Genomic DNA, 20,839 nt, shown 5'->3' on the forward strand with positions numbered 1-20,839 from the left:
ATTATTGGACATTACCACATCTGTGTCATGACTACTCTTTATTAATCAAAATATAATTAATACAATAATTATAAGATTTTACAAACTACAGTTTAAAGTCACTATGCTAGAAGTCTGAGTTAATGCTTCTGCATGCTAAGTACTAGGTCTTCTAGTGCTGCAATTTTCTGAAATTGTTGAAAAATGTGCCATTAAAGTTGGTATAGTAATAAAAAATAATTAACAGTAACAAGAATTTTAATTGTATAGCACCTTGAGATATTCCTGAGTCTGACATTCTGTTGTTGCTTCTGTTTCTGCCAGCAGTGTCCTGTATCTCTTCTCTAGAAGTGTAACAATGTTATCCACTTCACTTTGTTGTTTTGTAGTTAGAGACCTACAAAGTTCATTCTTTTGTTCTTGCAGTTGAAGTTGCAAACTTTTTATTTTCGAGTCCTTATTCTATGGTACACCAGGACACATATAAAGTATATGAAATATACAATTTCTTAATGATATGAGAAAGTATAATTCCATTATTTGCAATTTTTATGTAATTACCTGAATTATATGCAACATTTTCTTCTCATAATCGTAACCAAGTTTCTGTTTTGATTTTTCAAGCTTTAAAACAGTTTTGTTCAATTCAGAAACTTTGGACATCAGATTCTCATTTTGCTGCTGTATCTCATAATCTACATCACTTTTTAATTTACTGAATTCTTCCTTCATGTTTCTATACTGCTCAATTAATGTAGCCTGTAGTTTTTCTTCCTAAATATAATATTAAAATATGCATATAATAATATATTTAAAGTACATTTTGTACACCTAATCATACGTCATTATTCTTCATTTCCAGTTTCATTTCCAATTCATAAATTTTATTCGTCAATAATTCCATATCTTCTTTTCTTCCAGCATCTTTCTGTGACAGTTGAAAGTCTTTCTTCTCAAGAAGTGTTTGTTTCATCTCTAATTCTTTATTCCTTTCAAGTATAAATTTTTCAAACTGATCACGTAATGCATTCATTTTTTCCATGCATTGTTTTTCTATTTGTTTAGCTTGCTCATCCTGTAAAAACATCTGTCATATATTTTTTACTTAAAAAATAAAGGCTATGGCTCTTACCTTACCATGGATGATTTCTGCCAATTTCACATCTATTGTAACCACTCTATTATCAAAGCTCTCATTCATTACTCGAACTTCATCTAGTTCGTCCTTTAACGCACTACACTGTTTTACAACTGTAGAGTGATACTGTTGAATAACTTCTCTATAATTTTCCTCCCGAGAATTCTTCATCTTCTGCATCTCTAATAGCCTTCAATAGTCATTAAAAATTAAAACCTCATTGCTTCTTTCAAATAACATTTAAGAAAATACTAACTTAGCTTTTAACATAATGACATCAGAAGTTAATTGACTGATACTTGTATAAAAATTCTTATCCACATTATTACTACAGTGTTCAGAGTATTCTAACAATTGTTTCTTGAGATATTCGTTTTGTGTCTGCAGTTCTCCAATAATAGTATTCAGTGTACTTATACGCTGTTCATAAATTTTTAGTTGGTTTTTCTTTATTTCATTGTAATTATAACAATGAACAGTTGATGTTATATTTGGAGAATCCAAGAAGTGGCTGATACTAGTATTATCCAGTGCACGGTGTTTTATTAATGATTTACTTTTCTGGTAGTGACTAGATTTTGTTCTATCTTTTAAACAACTACGGACTGGCCTTACAGCACATGCTGATTGATCACTGTGAGATGAACTAATACAGACCTATATTACACGTTCATAATTTTATTATCGTGGTATTATTACAGCCCGACTTCTTACATCAGTTACTATTGTTGATGTTTTCAAGTGTAAGCTATGTTCTTTCGAGAAAAATATATCAATATTTCACTAGCAATACAGCTACCTTCATCAAAAATTGAGCGACACACTGATACAAAAGCTCAACAATAATAACTGCATACAAATAAATACTATTATAGGTACCATATGATACGACTTAGGGAGCGGTAGAAGCTCCTTAGGTGGAATTGAACTAAAAATTCCTTCAATACGACCTGTTCTTAATTGTCTACATAATTCTAGAAGATATTCATTTCTCAGGCGACGCTGTGAGGTCGCATTATTTAATTTGTCAAGCCAAACCTTGCATAATTCTGCAGTTTCAGCGGACGTCAGTTCTAATATATAGGACCTAACGCGTATTAAGGTCTCTTTAAAAGTTTCGTCCAATTTTAAAGTTTCTTGATCATTGTACTCTTTACTTTTTGGCATGATACTTATTCGATTCGTTTAAAGTACGATATAATTTGAAATAAATTAAAAGAGGCATCTTTAATAGGTTCTTGACTTTCAACACACCACTGCTTTTGTTTTTCTGTCAACTCAATGACTACAAGACGGCCGTGAGTTGTAAAGAAAGAGGCAAAAACTGAACGCGTATATTCAAATTTATTATTTCTATCATTACGTTTCTCTATATTTCGTTTATGTTCAAGGTTTTTCCTAATTTTTACAGATAATCTAACGTGTTACATCAATAAATAGAGTTTGAATACAGCTACTAGATTAGTCGATAAATAGATTGATAAAAAAGACTCCATGAAGATTAATAGACTTTCCAGAAATTCTTTGCAGAGGTATATCTAGGAATAGAAAAAACACTTGCGCATACTACGTGTGTAAGAAATGCAGATAGGAGCAAGTATTGTAAGCACAATACTAATAATTATGGTCAATGAGCTTAATTATTGGGTTGAATCGTGCGCAACTACAGCCCATATATAGAGAGAAATTACTTTTCTGAAAATAATCGCATGACTCGTATAAAGTAACAAATAGATTCTTTACTATATGGTAATGTTAACTGCAAATTACTTATTTAGAACGAACTAAATTTAAAGATAAACCAACGACTGTTATTAATGATTCAACCCAATACATTAGGATTAATCCTTTCATAGCCAAGTATCACAGAACAGCTCACAAACTGTGCTGAACAGCACACGAATTCTTCCACTCCTAAGCCAAGTATTAAAATAATCGTTCATTCTTTTATAAAATTAGCTTCTTTTACAATATAACTTCTTTTAAATCTATCTTTTACTTTATCTACACTACCTACAAGATAAAATTGTACAATTTATTTGATTCTTTTCGTATTTTGTTCATTAGCCGATCGTTTCGTGTTCGTTACCTGTATCAGAGTTGGTCATTGAGATCTAGAGCAGATACTTTGAGAAATACTTGTTAAAACACTAGATACGACTATTCAATTTTATTTGATTTTCTGCGGTTTGTTTTAACTCAACGAGTTTCTCTTTCATGGGTTGGATATGTGTGCCTATCCATTCGTCGACCATCGTAGAGAAAAAAATGCTTTCCATTTGAAACCTCAAGTAACCTTCTAAGGAAGATAATTCTAATAATAATCTGTAACAGACATTCATCGAATTATATAATGTTTGTTAAAACTATCATAGACAATAATCATAGTACATACTCTGTGAAAGCAGGTACTAAATTCTCTAACTGCATTGGATTTGTATAATTATTTGCCACTTGCCATGGATTCATCCATGTCGATATTCTGTAATATTATAATTGTAAACTACTAAAACTGATGTCGCATTTACAACATCCAAATTCCAACTTACTGTTCACTGCTAACAATATTATGATATTTAGCTTTGAAGTTTAAAAACCACTCTACACCTACTGCAACCTGCCACCCAGGGAAGAGCAAATTACTGGGTATTGGAGCAGGTCTTGGCTGTGGTGTTATATGCAAAGGATGATCTATATATCCTAAGCTTTTAGTCACTTGATTGTGCACTTGTTCAGAGTAACCATGGAGCCAAACTTTTAAACACAATGCTAGGGATGGTATTGATGTAGGTAATAATTCACACAATGTTGCATAATGATCATACCTGAAATTAAAATTGAATAGAAGTAACTGTCTGAATACAACTCGTGCAAGAATTACCTCGACCAGCCAGTAAAAGCTGTCCCTCGAAATACGCGAACTTTATTCACATGTGTGCTTAATTCTTCCTGCCACTTTTCATGATTACTTATATGATGCCTTATTACTGGTACATGTTGCGAAGACCCGGTGGCACCTTTAAATGCAGTGGCTGCCCAGACATTTGGAAAAACTGCAGTATACTTATCCCACAGTCCTAAGAAACAATTGTTAATTTTTATATTCAAAGTGAATATTTTACACTAACATCTTACCATAAGGTAAAGCAAAATTATCCCTAGCATTGTAGTGCCAAATCATGGGCTCTACATATTTTCCAATATAGTGGTCTGCAAATAATAAAAGATACTTTTATGAAACGTGCAACACGTATTAACACGAATAACTTGTAATAAATCAATGAATACCATTCAAAACCTGTAAATCTATTGATCTTAGCATATCATCCCATATGATAATCTTCAAGTAGGGATATGTTTCGTGCACATATTGTGCAACAGCCAGGATGTGTTCCAGGTACAGAGATGGCTTTCCATATTTACTAGACGCAGCACGTTTTGTACACACTGAGCAAAGGCCTAGATGCCAGACTTCATCTGCACCTATATGTAAATACTGTATGTCCGGATGAAAACTAACTATCTGCCTGATCAAGGACTCGATCATAGGCAGTGTCCTTGGATTAGAGGGACATATTGAGCTTGGAAAATGTTCCACCTCTCTTAAGGATTTCCATTCATTGTGCTTCAGAATAAACTGCAATTAGTTTCATATTAATACCTATACTATTGCATCTTAACTCGAGTATACAACAATGATGATTTTCACCTCCATGTGTCCGAATGTTTGTACTAAAGGAACAATTGCTAAACCACAGTCTCCAGCTATCTGTAAGATGTGTTTAGCCTCCTGAGCCGTGTACCCAGTGGTAAAAGTACTTAATCCATTGCTTCCTATATGAAAAAGCTCTCGATTGTATGGAAATGTATCTTCCCATTCCAGAAGAATACCAGTAGCACCCCATGTTCTCAAAAGAGGAAATAGCTACAATATTATTAATTATTATTAATTGATTTTTATGACGCATATGAATTCATCCTAAACATAAGATAACAGTTGATCTTCGTAAACAAAAAAAGGTAAACTTAGGAACAATGAAAAAAAAGTCATTGTAAATAATCATGATTCGATGACACTGCTGTTATGCAGGTAAAGGATACAGTGTGTAAACAATGCAGTCGTTCAGTGCGACTACACACCTTTTCGAAGTAACAAACTCGTGGAGGAGCACCTTTCAAATCTAAATGCACCAGCCTAGAAAACAAAGAACATTTTTCTGTGACGTGACATTCCTTCGATTGAGAGCTGTTAAAAAAATTCTACGAACGAATTGCACGTTTACCTGTGCAATCCAAACGTCAAGTCGTCCATCTTTTCTCCATTACTACAACGTTAATTAAAGGGTATACAGTATCGAGTCACTGTAAACATTTAACTTTTAAAATATTTCTACAAATATTTTTTTATCTTATATTAAATTCAAAAACTTCTATCATTCTCGTCGTAAAATTATTCCACGACTTCAAAAATGAGCGGGTCAAGATTTAAATTTAAACTCAAATAATCGTCACGATTTTTATAAAAAAGATACAGAAACATATTCCTATAGATAGAACGCCAATAAAGAATTTACGAAATTGCATTTTTTGTAAGTAATTGCATCATATTTGATAATTGATTATCGGTGTAGAATTAGATAAAAATCAACATGACAAGTCTCGATAAGGTATATCAAGGGGAAGGATAAGTCAGACTGTTTTTCCACGAAATATAACTTTATTTTTGTATATATTTACTTCAGCCTTATATAAAACGTTACAACTGTATGCGCAACATTAATTCTCAGATATACAGTGTTACTGGTCACGTCACAATAGTACATTTTGAGAATGGGCGCACAGGTGCAGTTTTAATGCATACGATCGATGAGTACATCGCACAATAACAATCTTTAGGACATCTATGTATTTTTCTCTTTATAATTTTCTTGCGTCTTGTTTCACAAATTTACATCATCTTATCTTTCCTTAGAATAATTATACGTAGAAGTCTCTTGATAGGATCTTTACACTGACAAAAATGGTACATTTTCGTTCTTTAGGATCCACCCTCAAATATCGAGTATCGATAAATAATCCACTGCGTTTTTAATAAGTTAGCAATATAGTTTAAAAACCAATTATCTTCGTGATCATTCACTTGCTATAAAAGGACAGTGTATTATAACGACGATGAATATTGTAGCATATAATTTTAATTTCCATAAAAATAAATGGTGGATTACTCATGTGTACACCTAATAGAAACCCATTGCATAGGGCGAAACAATAAAGTGATAAAGCAGAATGTTGAGAACTAAAAGCGTAATCAGTTGGCACTTTCTGTAGGATCCGGTATATGGGAACCAAAGATTATAAATTATGCGAATTACATATCTTTTTTCATCCTTCCGTTTGCCACTAAATTCTGAATTATTAAGAAAATAGGTGAAACGGACAACCAGAGAAAAAAATATGTCAAACGGTGATCTTTTATTATACACAGTCACACGAAATAATTCGCCTCGTTCGGATAATATGATTGACTATCCTTTTCTTTCGCTATATGTTACTTCGTTTGTACAAAATTGATCCACCGAAGGATGGCTGACACGTCGAATCAAATTGTTGTAATGATACCGTTTCAGCAACCTACAACTTAGTCGTGTTTAATTTCTTACGGACAGGTGAAACACATGATAAAAAAAGGTTCTTAATCGTGTGGTCCATCCTTGGCGTCTCATGTATACAAGTGTCAGGGCAGGAATATAATAACAGTCAGCGATATACAAAAATGTGATCGGTCGTTTAAAAAAAATTGAGCTAATCTTAAAAACTACACTTATGTTATTTTAGGACACGAAGAACAGGGAAATCGATCGCCATGTGCGCCAGCCTAGATTTTGTAAAACCCAAAATAAAAGGTGGAAAAGAATGAAAGAAATATTACAGCGAACACGATCTCTTTACATCTTTAACGCTCTTCAGAATGTTCACAATTAAAAGTTTCGAACATCACGACAAACATTTATGCTAACAGAACGACGTTCAGTCGATCTTGACTAATTTTTTTTTGTTTGTTTCATAACAATGATTAGTTTCTAGTTTTATCTGCTCAATCTCACGATCAAAGCGTAATAGCAGAGTCGTTCATTAATTCACTCCACGAAATTCAAATGTATCTTCGTCTATTTTTTTTCATCAATATATGGTTTCAGACGGGAGTCTGAAATTCTTTTTGTCTGAGGCCTTCACATGTGGTTTTTTTTTGTTCGTATATCTTTCTGTCGCACAGATGATGCACGTCCGACTGATAAGTAAACTTGTGTAAGTCGGATAAAATTTATGAGACAGTTTCCACAACGGAATTAGCTATTCGTACACGTATGTTTTTTTTCTTAGGATGCTAAAAGACTTAAATCTATCGCCCATGTTTCGTCGTGATAAATAAATTAATTACATGATCTAACGTTTACACCTTGGTGTTTCGACCGTACTCCAAAATTTGTTTATGATAAAAAAGAAGATACCTGAAAAGGAAAGGTTTTTTCACTGGATCCTTGGTAATAATACTAACTGCAGACTGTTGGTCAGTGCCGCGGACTCACCCCTCGCTAGTTAAGACGTCTTTTAATCTTGCCCTCGTGATCAAATGATCGTCACATTTAAACCATTGATCTCGTTGCTGCCGTATAAAGGCAGTATAGTGTCCAGTCTCCAAGGAACCTTCATGATTTATTACCGCGAACAACGAGTATCTGTTGTCGCTGAACGCGACGTCTTCTCCGTTCTTTGGCAGCCCGTCCATCATCGAGCTGTTGTTATTACCGTTCCGCCTGTGCGACATAAAGGGCGTCATGTCCAACTGTTCTGGAAACGAGATGAACGTAGAGATCTTCTTGTCCTGAATACTAGAGTGCTCGAATCGTTTTAAGTGAAAACTGGCCACGATAGGGAGTTGTTTCATCGTCAATTGTTTGGTGCTCTCTTGGTAAGTCTGGCAATTGCTACATTTAATTTTCGCGCTAGATCCCAAGTGCTCTGCACGCGTGAATCTTTCCAGACAATCTAACAATGAGGTAGGAGGACCAGAACTGTCAGAACCCGACGCACTAGCTGCTGGACCCAGATCCAGTGATATATCCCAAAACGGGTCTATCGTCGTTGAGACTCCGCTAAAAAGTAATTGTATTAGTAGAGGTTTCATTATATTATGTACGGCAAAGGGTATAAAATTTAAATGTGTCACAGTTAAGACTCCCGTTCAATTTTTTAGATATCTGGCTCTAACACATCTAGTTTTATGCCCTGTATTTTGTAGTGGATTCTATGTCGTACTTGCACGCCTGACAAACCACGTCGCTCTGTAGCCCACCGGTAAAGATTTGATCGATGATACAATTACAATGATGCGGATTATCTTTTACTAAAATCGGCGCTGCCTCGCAATGCCTATGCAAGACGTCGAGTGTAGCTATAAAGAACTCGTGGGCATCCTGCTGTTCGTAACCTGCTAAATGTCTTGCGTGTGTCCATATCAAATGGAGAAGTTTGTGAAGGGTCAATGGTGCTTTGCTGCCAGAATAAAATTCCTGAAAAAGATGGGACACTTCGCAAACCAGACAGCGACTGGGCTGTGGGCAGTGGTGACGGTCAGCAAGAAAATAATCTCTTAACAGTGGTGTGTGGATGAGTGCCTGTACAATGCAGTTCATGAAACATGTACTTCCAAGATTTATAAGTCCTCTTAGACCTGAAAATTGACATGGATGTTAAAGTACATTTAATTTACATTGAAATTCATTGTTTTCAAGTAATTGTTACCTATAGTGGAATTTTCTACGACACGCCTTCTGCGTGGATGCTTTCTTAATAAGTCTGCCTCTATTTGTGTGGGTTCCCATGCTCGATAAAATTCTCCAAAGCTTAGCGATTTTGCTGACTCACTCCACTGTGACTTGGCAACTGCCAATAATTCTCTATCGTATACATAATCTCCACATTGGAAGCACAGAATATTTCCATAAGAAAGATCAACAGCTGCAACATAAGATTTATGTAGGAAATACATCTGTAAATTATCATTACTATGTTTCATATGTAGTTACCTAAAAAATGTTTTTTTGTCTTTGCATGTTCCTGTATATGACCTTTTACATAGCAACCAAAGAATATGCAGTGAAGACAAGAATGAAGGCGGTCTTTGTATGTTTTACATGTGTGACACAAGCAGCTTACAGCCTAAAAAACACAGCAATCGTTTATTTACAGTTTACCATAAAAAAAAGTTAAAAATATTGTACAAACAAAAAAGTATTATACAGATTAGATAAAAGTATTGTTCGAGGTAAGCTCAGGGATATTCATGTGCATATAACACATGAAGTATGAGTTTATTTAATACAATTCCATTATTCCATAATGATGTAAGGCGCTGTAAAATATTCATCAGAGAAACGGTACCAGCAGAATCATAAGTCTGCTATACCGTTACTTTATGCGAGCAACAAATCAGCCAGAACTTTGTACCGGCAGAGTAATCGCGTACAGCGGCCATTTTTAAATCCGTCTTTACACACGAGCCGTCCATGAAAGTAACAGTACAGACCAAAGAAATAAATTACATTGTTCACGATGTTTTCATTAACTGCGCAACGTGCTTTTTCTTCGTGAAAGTATTTCTGTTCCAAAGTCATTCTGGAACAGGTACTAATGCGCATATTTAAATAACATTTTGGATGATTTCATGTACAAGATTTTTGATACAAAATGAGAAGGTAACTGAAAGAATAAAAAAATAATAGGAAAAATGACCAGCACGAGAATGTGTAAACAGGAATTTTCAAAATGTTCCCAAACAATACGGTTAATCGTTAAAATCAACTGTTATTTTAAACAGAAATATAAGACATAAGGAGACGAGTTTTAAAGGACATCCTACTTCTTTAATATCAACGATTTATAAGAAACAATAAAACGGTTGCAAAGGTGTGATATCGCTGGCACCCAAAATTCTGTAAACAATGCTCATGTGTTAGCGGATTGGGTTGTCATTCTAGTTAGTATTTGCACGGCCCATGACTCAAGATCGCGAGTGGGGCCACAGAACGACAAAGAAAGAAAATGATCTTGCGACTTGCAAGATTGCTAAAGTCCTCGTTACCGCAATGATTTTACATTTTACCGAATTACAGTTTTTATCGTTTGGCCGACGCACACGATCCCGTTCTGAAGCTGCCGAAACAACGACAAAAGAAACCAATAGAGAAAGACAGGTGGGACGAGGAAACGTCGGGTATAAAATACGCGTAGAGTGAGATGGAGCATATACAGACGGAAGTAAGAGAAAGAGACAATGACTGAACCTTGACCACGGATCACGCAAGAAAAAGATAGTCGCACCTTTCTTACGCGTGCCTCCGTCGACGTGCTGGTCACGAAGTACGAGTGTATCACTTTGTACGGCTGGATACCCTTCGCTGCTTTGAAATTATTCAAGTGTATGCAGCCATGGTCGCTCATCTCAGGCTGACGTGAGCGACGCTGCTGTGTCTTCTCCGCACCCTACCAATGGCCCTGCACGTACGGAGAACCTCGCCGGCCCTTTGCGACCACCGACGAGTCGACGACGTCCACGAGACGAGTGCTGACAACCGACAGCACGACGTAGACAACAACGAGTCGTCGACGACGGTCACGGGCACTACGTGGAACAGTCGTTTAACGGCGACGACGACGACGGAGGCTGCTCTGTCCGGGGCGTAGCACGCTGGCCTTGGCAGGAGCGCGCGTGTCGTTGACATGGAAAACGCGTGAACCTTGGAAAAAAAATCGCAAGGGTTGCCCGTGCAGTGTCGTAGCCCAGTCGATTGCTGTCACACCGTAGAAACCGATCTGTCCCTGTTTATTGAAGAGAGACAGATTAACGGGGTGGGTAGGAGGAGCAGAGAAGCAGACGGATCAAGATAGAGGCGCGCGTCAGCCACCCAGACGATCCTTGTTCAACACCCACGAGACTCAGGGAAGGACACTAATGCTCTCGGCTTCGACCTCTTCGAGGGAAATCACCGTTTCGATTCGTACGTGCCCACGTTTTCGACACCCGGGTGCTCACGGACACCAGCCGGTCACTGCAAGCGCCGCCGGTACAAGCCAGCCCCTCGTTGCCCCCACTACTAACGGTAGAATGGGCGCAGGGACGTGTCTTTCAGAGGGTGCCATTCCAATCAAACGATTCCAATCAAATTTTCGCTGTTTTATACACAGATAATAGAGATAATCATCTTATCCACTCTGGCAATTCGAAAATCAGGCGAAACAATAGCTGTCTCTCTTTCGTCGTGATACTCATAGGTATATGACAAAAATACAGAGATATCGCGGCAATTACTATTACGGTTCTTGTCAAATGGTGTCAGATTGTCTCTTGTATTCTTGTGAATCTATTTTGCACATAAACAGTAATCTGTAATATTTCATTTTTCATATTTAATGAAAATCAGGTCACAGTGGACTGTGGCGCCATCTACGGCAAAATGTCTAAGCTACTAGTCAATTGGGATTATTGTTTTTATCCTAAATGGCGCTGAGATGCACTTTAGATGTCTATTTAATTATAGAAGTAGGTGTTTAGTAGAAACATCAGGTAATAATTATTGTTGACTAACATCAGTACAAGAGAATTTCAGGAAAAGTCAGACGGTATGAGATATTTCATTTTAAATCCAAATATGTGGAAGAATATCATGGTTCCATCTACTGGTAGCAGTTCATACTAATTGGCTTGGAATCATTTCCGTAGATGGCATAACGACTCATTCTGACTTGAGACGGGCTGCGGAATGACTTGGTATGTCAATTATTTCGCTTGTTACTGAGTAATCATATTAGAAGTGACGAAAATTAATTTCTCACATTCCAGGAACAAAACTTTAAAAACATTTGAATTGTAAATCAATTCTTGATTTGCTAATCGCAAACGCTTTCGATTCTCGCAATTAGAGATAATCGTAGATCGAAAGGAGAGTTTTCTTCCAATCACGAGTACTGTGATTTCACGTATCACTTCGTGATTGGCTAAGAAATTTCGTCTTCCTTTGAAGCTCACGGTTTGCAAAACATTTTTAATCATGGACGGCCGTTTTCGTCGCGGGATCGCAAAATGAAAGAATGGCTCACGAAATTTTATGTAAAAAACGAGAATGGAGTGAGTATTGTTCTATCTACTTTCCCAATGAAATACATTGATTGCAGGTATTGATATGTTACGTCTGATTTGAACTTCTGTAATGGAATACAGTTGAAACAGTAACCAGTACAAGAAGTCTTGATTTATAAGTTTATGTACCATGCAAAGAAGAAGTGAAACTTTGTGCATTTCCTATGTGTCTTGATCTAGCAGTTAGAGTGTTTTATATCGTCGTTTAGAAAATTTCTTCTTTTCATGGGATTTTTGAGAACTTTTTCGTACGGCCCTGGGATCTAGCTTTCCTAACCCCTCCCACCCTAAGGTAACAGCTGCGGGACACATCCCTTTGGAATTGTATTGCCGGCAGCTTGCGAAAGCAAAACTGCTGATAATTCCATGGTCGCGTGATTGATCCAGATTTACTGTTATTCTACAGCTACGTCGTCTTTCAACAATGCCGTATCAATCAGATTAGATGCCAATCAACGGTTCTAATCTTCCAGCCTCGAGAAAGGCTAACACGTTCCTATGTTTATACCCTTGTTTTCGTTACAAAACAAGCTTGTTTATTACAAAGTCTATTACGTTCTTTGCAAAATATAGTAGCAAATGATACTCTATGTAGAAACATGTTTGTACTCTATCTAGTTTAACTAAGCGGTACGGAAATCAATAGCATTGCTCTTCATCTTTAACTGATTGTACACCGTACCATTTAGTTTTTAAGAATTGTTGCAAGCTTCTACAATAAATCGACCACGTTGCATCAATTTTACCGATAGAACGCGGTGGACTGAGCAGCACTTGTGGCACCATCTAAGTTAGCGTTCGAGAACCTTTTGGAATCTGCGAACCGGTGGAAATTTATTTTGAAATTACAGTGGTCAATATTGGATTATTCTAATACTATTACTTACAATGTACATTAATGTATATTAATAAGAATATTCGATATTATTTAAAACAAATTTTTTCAGGAATCCACCATGTGTCCCGCCGGAATTGCCACAACTACTCGACCAAGAGGCAAAAGAAATTCTATTCGTATGATGTGGCGAAGATGCACTGAGATATCAATCGGTGTGAGAATATGCAGTTATGCAACGGACAATTAAGAGCCTGTCGTGACGATTGAAGAAAAGAATCCAAGGTCTGCTAACATCTATTCTTTTATTAATATGGCATAATTTACAGACATACTACATAATAGCCAGATTACTCTCTAATACACGAAGTAATAAACCATTAACGGATACGAGCGTCAATACATCTACCTCAAAGTCAATGTGTGTCTCTATGCTATAGAATATACAAGGTGTCTCATAAAAAAACAGTATAATTTATTCGTAAAAAGGTTCGTTTCTCGTAACGATTAAGTTTGACAAGCATGCCTCAAAATATTACTGTACTTTTTCATGGGCAATCACCTGCTCATTCCACCGTACCTGTCCATTACGCGACACCGTGTGCAATTTATAACTATAGAAAATATATTAATGTTCCCGTTATACAGATTTATTGATGTAATCGTGTAAAACGACGCCGAACGAGAGCATGTATTTAACGTACACCCGCTCAATTACGCTTCGTCTCGCCGAGAATCGGCACAAATGATCCAAGGAATTTATTGATATTGATCTGCATCCCGTACGGAGTTCCACCAACAATCTTTCGTGTTGACTTTGAAGCACGTGGAGTAAACAGGAAGTGTGTCCATGTGAAGCGTTCCAGCCTGAAAGTCAGCTATAATCGGATTCAATTGAGCGAAATCCACGAACGAAACCGAAGGAAACCGCGACGAGGCTTCGGCCGCAATAGAAAGCATACTTACAAATCTATTCTACATCCGATCTATTAGCATCCCGAGAGGCTGATCGACATTCGCCAAACATTCGTGGTCTCGTCAACAAATCTTTTCCACAGACAGAAAGGGAATAATCTGTAGGAAGCCCCGGATTACTGCAACACTTCTATCTCGATACGGTCGCACTAATCCGGTCCTTACCCCTAAATTCAATTTCGCTCGAATGCCGATCGACCAATCTCCCTGAAGTTTTTCTTTAGCGCTTATGCATCCGACGCGTGAATAGAAACCGCCTTGACGGAACGTTAAACACCAAACTCCCTCTATGAGTCAAACGTACGTTTAATATTCTTTTCATAGCGCGGTGACATCATTATATTACAAACGCGATTGATCGTCTCTTCTCGAAGGTTACGCGTTCGAATTTTCGCGTAATCTTGTGAGTCATACAGGTGTACGAACAGCCATTTTCCTGTTCTTCTTTTCAAACAAATCTTGCGCATTAAAACGAAACATCAGGGATCTGGTACGAGAGAGTATCTGCTATTAAAAAATTGAATTAACGATGTTATTCCGTTCCCCAGCGATCGGTCCCGATAAACAGAGGAATATTCATTTAACGGGGCCGTGAAGAGTACCATGTGTTTCCCAGATTTATGAGAGATTAATCCTCAGGTGCAACGGTGTTTTCTCAGCCCGATGTTTTGTAATCCTCTCAAGCCTCTCCCTGGGCGTTCGTTGACTCGCGGCGGTTCAGGGCTAGGCCCCGGCTCCGTTTGCCTCGCGCGCGCGCGTAATAATGTGCGTGGTGCACCTCGCTTCGCCGCGAAAACTGGGACGCTGCGTGTGCTGCAAGGAGGAGACAATTGTGGGAAGAGAGGCTGAAAGCGAGATTGCTTCGATCGCTTCGTCTTCTTCGTTCGGAGCGTCCTAACGGTTTCCCTTTTCGAGAAGCGTGCTGCGCGTGGAATAGATTGCGACGCCGATAATGGGTATTCCTCGTTTTTTTTCTTTCAATTAATAAATGAAAACACGGATTCCGGACACGTACACCCACGAGCAAACTCGGCTTCCACTAGGGGAAAAAGTACTGTTGGGAAAGGGCCTCTTACCATGCTTGTACCACTTGGTATTTGGAATTACTGAAATTTATTACAAAGTGATAGGAGGCCCTTTCCCTATATTACTTTTTCCCCTACTGGAAGCCGAGATTGTTACGGAGTGATCAATGGTGTTTTTAAGAAAATTTATAAATCGATGCATAAGATGTGCAGCTTGTAAGATTGCTTTTGTCGAGACCACTGTAAATACCTTGTCATTCTATACTCTATCGTGATCTTCAGATCTTTTTATATTCGATTGTAATTTCAGTTCTGGGAACCAAGAAGATCTACAAGCCTTGCACGATTAAAGAACAAAGCCCGCTGGATATTCTTTCATGGACTTTGGGTTCGAGCCAGTCAACGAGTTAACCACGACGTGCATTCTGCGTCGATCCGTCGAGAAAGGGAACAATAATTGCAACAAATAAATGCCGCGAAATGGCGGAAAAGTTGCGTTCACCGAGAGCTGGCCTAGACAAATGAGTCACAACTCGCGTTTCCCGACCAGGCCCAGCACGGTATACAGTTTCAATTCATCGTCGTAAATAAGGCCATATGTATTAAAGCTATTCGTACGTGTTACGTGTAGCGTACACACTAATTATACAATACGTACATTCACATATGTACCTATGGATCGTAGTATTCACAGTTCGAAGTGTGGTAAGGCGAGAGGAGAATAAGGTACTGCATTGATCTTCGGTCTTTCTCCGTTCTACGTCGGGCGAATTAAGAACGAATTGGTACCCTTTCGCGTTTCTTTGTTCGTGATCGCTTGGTGAACTCGTTTGATCGTATTGTAGCTTGATCTCCCGGATCGCAGCTACGGGTAACAGGTGTAATTGGTGACTGTTTATCATCAGGGCGATATTAAAACGCAATGACAAATAACGAACAGTTATTTCTTCTGAAACGAATCCTCTGTAAATCGAAAGGATAGATGATCCGTTTAATGTATAGTTTAAAAAATACCGAAGTAATACAAAAATATAAGTAAACAATGCTAGTTGAGAATGGAAAGAAATCCAGAAACCAAGAAAACGGAATGTAGATTCTGGTCGCGTTACAGAGGATTAATTTATCCAGCAGAATTACAAGAAGTCATGTATTATCGCCGCTATTACGGCTGTCCCTGTGGACGTTAACGACTGATCGAACTATGACCCTCTTATGTTAGATCATTCATCTAACTCTCGTCTCATGTTAGATCATTCATCTAATTCTCACTGTCGTCGATGTTTCTTTCCCGAGAGGACGGACGCTCGACGATGGCTGCTTTCATCGTAATGACAAACGTTCCATCTTCTATTCAGACCTCCCTTGGCCCCTAAACTGGCTCGCAGTCAACAGCTTTTCTCCTCCGTTTCCCCAATTTCCTTTCAAATACCCGCCCCGATCGGCGTGGAAATGTCTTAATTGTCGGCCGGTGGATTTAATAGTCCCCATTGGCGATGTTAATTCGAGGTCAATTAACACCATGAATCCGTCGATATTGCGGCGAAACTTTCGCCCCGGTATACGACATACATGTATACAGAAAGTGTAATCGTTTCTGCGTTACGCTGGGCGATTCAATTCGGTTGCCTGATTAAACATGGACACGGATAGAATACTGACAGATTTATTGTTAACACAGAATAGAGTGAATGTTTTGCTTCACGTAGATTATAAATTATCAAATTGATTATATCTACTTTACAGAGGAGGGACTTCGCATGGTCTTCCTGCTTTAAAAGGATTTACAAGTTCCATTTCCTTTTATTATATCCTCTCTTAACATTCTTTGATCTACATTCGAACGAAGTAACAAAATCACAGAAATTTATATTTCATTTTTTTTTCTTCTTTTTTTGCAGGACAGGTTCTCCAATTCTCAATTGAATCAATCGACTGGACTCTTTGGTATTGTGGACTTTTTGTGTTAAGAAAAAAAAAACGAATGTTTCTCTGTTCTGGAAAGAAAAATGATAGAATAGCTGCTAGAAGAACAGTAGATACGCCATTGTTCCCCACGGTAAAGACCGTCAATGTGCAAACACACGTCGGTAATTGTAACCGATGAACTCTTCGAGATCAATTTCGCCCGAGAATCTTGGATGGCGACGATAAATCAGAATGACATTGAGAGACGCGTTTCTTGGTAGTCTTGAAACCCGAGAAATCTTGGGGATTTCTATTGTCCAGCTGGAATTGTCGTTTACCGGATTCGATGGTATCTTTAGCCTGACTTGAATAACTCCAATCCAATTACAATTCAGCTGGGAGAATTCTCCGGACTGCATATCCGCGCCGGAGATTATCATCAATCGTTTCGAAGATTATGGTGATAAGTAGTCTTGTCTGCGAAGTTCCAACGTTTCAGACGTACCCTAGACTAGAGCCTTCAATCTTGTACATACAGTGTCTCTTTGTCGCAACCTACACGGGTATACGTGAAAAATGTAACGTACGCGTATGATATATCTATTCACCTTGTAAACATTACTGTATACATTCGAAGTGAATACGTTTGATTAACTGTCCCTTGTGTGGGCGACCGTTAGAATTCCATAAAATGTAAGCTTATTACCGTAGATGTCTACGATCATACAGGCTGTTTCATAAACTAGTGGGAAATACTTAACCGGTGAACAGAACCTGTCGACGGAAACGGAAAATAACTAACTAAAATTTAACACTAGAACTACCAAAACAATGGAAATGACTGGTTAGTACCTATAGAAATGTTACAACAATGCATTTTCTCAGATTTATCGCAACAATTATCGCAGCATGAAAATTAAGATATTAGTTGATATATAAATTTGAATACTTTCGAAATGGTTGTCATGTTTATCGATCGGATAGAAATAAATATACGCTCATCGTCGGTAGTTCTAGTGTCAAACATGGTTTAATCTAAAGGCTAAAAAATGTCCCGCATTATTGTTACACACGATCGAGGTAGCGATGGGCGATACATTATCGATATTTCGAATGCCAATACTTTTCAATTCAAATATTGACATTTCAGAATATCGAAAATTTTCAATTCAAATATTGATATTTCGAATATTGATACTCAACCCATAAATATCAAAATTTCGATACAGGTCATAAGAAAAATATACCGATCGCGATCTTCCCATAAAGTTTACAATTGGTCGATTTCTTTTCCACTATCTTTTCATTACTTCCAATTTAATTTCAAGTGTCAGTACCGATAATATCGATATTTTATTCCCGATATACATCTGTATCGTTCCTCCGATAATTAATACGTATCGATATCAAATTACCGATCCGATTCAACTGTATCCCCATCACTCGATCGAAGTAAATGTGTAATATACGCATACCCGTATACGAACTCGCGAGACCGACAACGCTCGTTACAAAACACGTCTAAACGGCCGTAACATCACGCTTGGCCGTGAATCCGTGTATCCGTGAAACGAGGGGGATCGTTGTATATACGAGGGGGACGTTCAAAGTCACCAGAAACACTGGACGGGTCATCGGCGCGTGTTATCTAACTGTGAAGATAATGTCGGAACGTCCTTTGATTGTATACCCGTGCGTAGATCCGAATACAGTCTACTTCTAGAAAAGATAAACGATAATCGGAGGGCTGAGATACGTTTACTGTACGACGACGGCCAACAGAACGGCCAGCGCCATAGCGACGCCAAGGCTGATCCTATTCGCGCACGATGTCGGTACCACCGGTTGTTCGGGCGCGGTACCGTCCTCGAAGTACTGGTAGCTCTTCATCCCGGTCTCCGCTCTGACCACCCTGTAGTTCGGCATGCTGGCGTTCACACGATTGTTCAGAATGTTCTGCATAGCGTTCGTCACGCAATAGAAGTTCCCGTCCTCGTCGAACGCGAACGTGTCCGGCCACTGCATCCTCTCGTGGTCCCTGGAGATCACCCTCTGCCCGGTGTTGAACGACGCGGACGTTTTCGTGTCCCACAATGACACTGCGTCGTCGGCCAGCAGTCCAAAATAGAGAACACCGGTCGCGGACATCATCATCCCATCGGACTGGGAATTCTTTCGGCCAAGCTCGTTCACGTACTCGTCGATGTTGGACATGTTGCTCTTCAGCACGGACGTCGGCATCGAATACAGGTGGAATGACGACAAAGGCGAGTAATAGAGCTGTCTGTCCTTGACGCTCGCCGGCGACAACGCGATCCCGTTTACCGGGAACGGCATGTTGATCAGCGCTTTAGCGATCATGAACCTGACCGCCTCCGGTTTCGCTTTCATCGAGTCGTGTCTGATTTTCCAGGAGGTGTTGTTCTGAAGGGAATAGACGATTATGCCTGGATCCTCGCGGTCGCTGTCCGATATGTACGCCATGCCGCCGTCTTCGTGGTCCACCACGATGTCGTTCAAATGTGCGAACCCGTGGCGAGCTACGTTCTGCGGGAACTCGTACGATTTCAACACCTCGCCGTTCTTCTCTAAATCCAGGATCACCAGACGTGGCGGACAAACGGTCTTGGTCTCAACGGATAGATGCGATATACGCCCAGAATCGATCACCCACATACGACCGACGGGATCGATCTCCATACTTTGAACAAACTGGAAGGCACTGCAATCACCGATCTTTTGCATCGCCCAGCTAGGGAACGCTTCCAGATTCGGATCAGTGTTTCTGTTCACAGGTGTCGCGGACGTGACGCCCAGCGTAACCGGTACCCCGTCCCTCCAGCGTGGGAGCGTCAGGTACATCTTTCCCTTCCAGAGCTTTATACCGGCTATGAAATTGTTCGCTGGTATATAATCACCGTGCGTAAGGGCGTACTGTTGCTCCTCCTCGGACGGCCATACGACGTCCAGGGTGTTCCATTGGAAGATCACCTGGAACGGTTTATGGGACACGGTCGTGACGACTAGAAGAGACAGCAGGCATATTAGGCTCTTCATTCTGAAGGTTTTAATGTACACTTTTTGAAGGTTTTATAACACGATTTTATCACAATCTTTCACGTATCGTTTCTTTTCTTTCAGCCAAAGAGGCTTCTTCTGCCTCTACCTTGTTCAGGAAGGTGGAGGTTCAACTGTCTGATCCAGTTGAAAGCTGATATCCGGAACAAGGAACGCTCGCGACCCGGCAAGTGTCGCTGGGGATCCGGAAGACGGTCTCTGTCTATCCTCGCGAGTCTATTCTCGTCGACGAACAGCCGTAACGTGTTCCACGGAATAATTCGTACGTGCCAACTGTTTGTTGGCTGGCCACCGGGGAATTAGTAAGTTCCCCCCCCCCGTCGTCGGATGTCCTCCAAAACACCGTTGTCACCGCCACTTTATTCGCCGCGGCGGACGGGGTTACTCTAAGGCCGGGTTCCGTGAAAAAAAAAAAACGCGCGAACGGTCTCAACAGCGGCCCATCACGCTGGGACGATCGCAATTTGACTGACCGAAGACGCGGAGCGTCGCCTAGAGAGGCGTCGTGCCCCCCACCATTTGCCCGTCACGTATTTACACTCCACACGGTGCTCTGTGCACGTGTGCCTGTGTGCGAGTCCGCCACCGCGCACGTGGTTGCGTGCGTATTGGTACAGGGTCTTTCATTTTCAGCGCAAAAAGTAATAATTATTTAAATCAAAACAAAATTTTTAATATACCACGTTCTTAAGACGGACTAAAAAGTA

At 39.3% G+C, this 20,839-nt stretch overlaps 4 protein-coding genes across 4 annotated transcripts; all 4 read right to left on the bottom strand.

The window, feature by feature from the left end:
* Window positions 1-119: 119 nt before the first annotated feature.
* Window positions 120-3,060, bottom strand: LOC107193932 (keratin, type I cytoskeletal 9-like). Its single transcript, XM_015583471.1, has 7 exons — window positions 3,038-3,060; window positions 1,374-1,415; window positions 1,112-1,307; window positions 821-1,054; window positions 541-753; window positions 253-441; window positions 120-167 (listed from the first exon to the last, which is right to left on the bottom strand). Exons 1-7 carry the CDS (start codon window positions 3,058-3,060, stop codon window positions 120-122), a joined length of 945 nt encoding a protein of 314 aa, XP_015438957.1.
* A 207-nt stretch (window positions 3,061-3,267) lies between these two features.
* LOC107194108 (hexosaminidase D-like) lies at window positions 3,268-5,432 on the bottom strand. The gene is made up of 9 exons (XM_015583674.1): window positions 5,401-5,432; window positions 5,258-5,312; window positions 4,827-5,042; window positions 4,406-4,754; window positions 4,253-4,327; window positions 3,999-4,194; window positions 3,667-3,942; window positions 3,513-3,599; window positions 3,268-3,442 (listed from the first exon to the last, which is right to left on the bottom strand). Exons 1-9 carry the CDS (start codon window positions 5,427-5,429, stop codon window positions 3,268-3,270), a joined length of 1,458 nt encoding a protein of 485 aa, XP_015439160.1. The 5' UTR covers window positions 5,430-5,432.
* Window positions 5,433-7,288: 1,856 nt separating this feature from the next.
* LOC107194171 (ubiquitin carboxyl-terminal hydrolase 22) lies at window positions 7,289-10,789 on the bottom strand. Its single transcript, XM_015583741.1, has 6 exons — window positions 10,499-10,789; window positions 9,205-9,337; window positions 8,921-9,136; window positions 8,435-8,849; window positions 7,705-8,271; window positions 7,289-7,626 (listed from the first exon to the last, which is right to left on the bottom strand). The coding sequence occupies exons 1-6, from the start codon at window positions 10,616-10,618 to the stop codon at window positions 7,569-7,571; spliced, it is 1,509 nt and encodes a 502-aa protein (XP_015439227.1). The 5' UTR covers window positions 10,619-10,789; the 3' UTR covers window positions 7,289-7,568.
* A 7,649-nt stretch (window positions 10,790-18,438) lies between these two features.
* LOC107194172 (protein yellow) lies at window positions 18,439-20,161 on the bottom strand. Its single transcript, XM_015583743.1, has one exon. The coding sequence runs from the start codon at window positions 20,109-20,111 to the stop codon at window positions 18,813-18,815; it is 1,299 nt and encodes a 432-aa protein (XP_015439229.1). The 5' UTR covers window positions 20,112-20,161; the 3' UTR covers window positions 18,439-18,812.
* Between the last annotated feature and the right edge of the window lie 678 nt (window positions 20,162-20,839).

This window comes from Dufourea novaeangliae, unplaced genomic scaffold (assembly GCF_001272555.1).
Source record: "Dufourea novaeangliae isolate 0120121106 unplaced genomic scaffold, ASM127255v1 scaffold21, whole genome shotgun sequence".
NCBI classification, from domain to species: Eukaryota; Metazoa; Arthropoda; class Insecta; order Hymenoptera; family Halictidae; genus Dufourea; species Dufourea novaeangliae.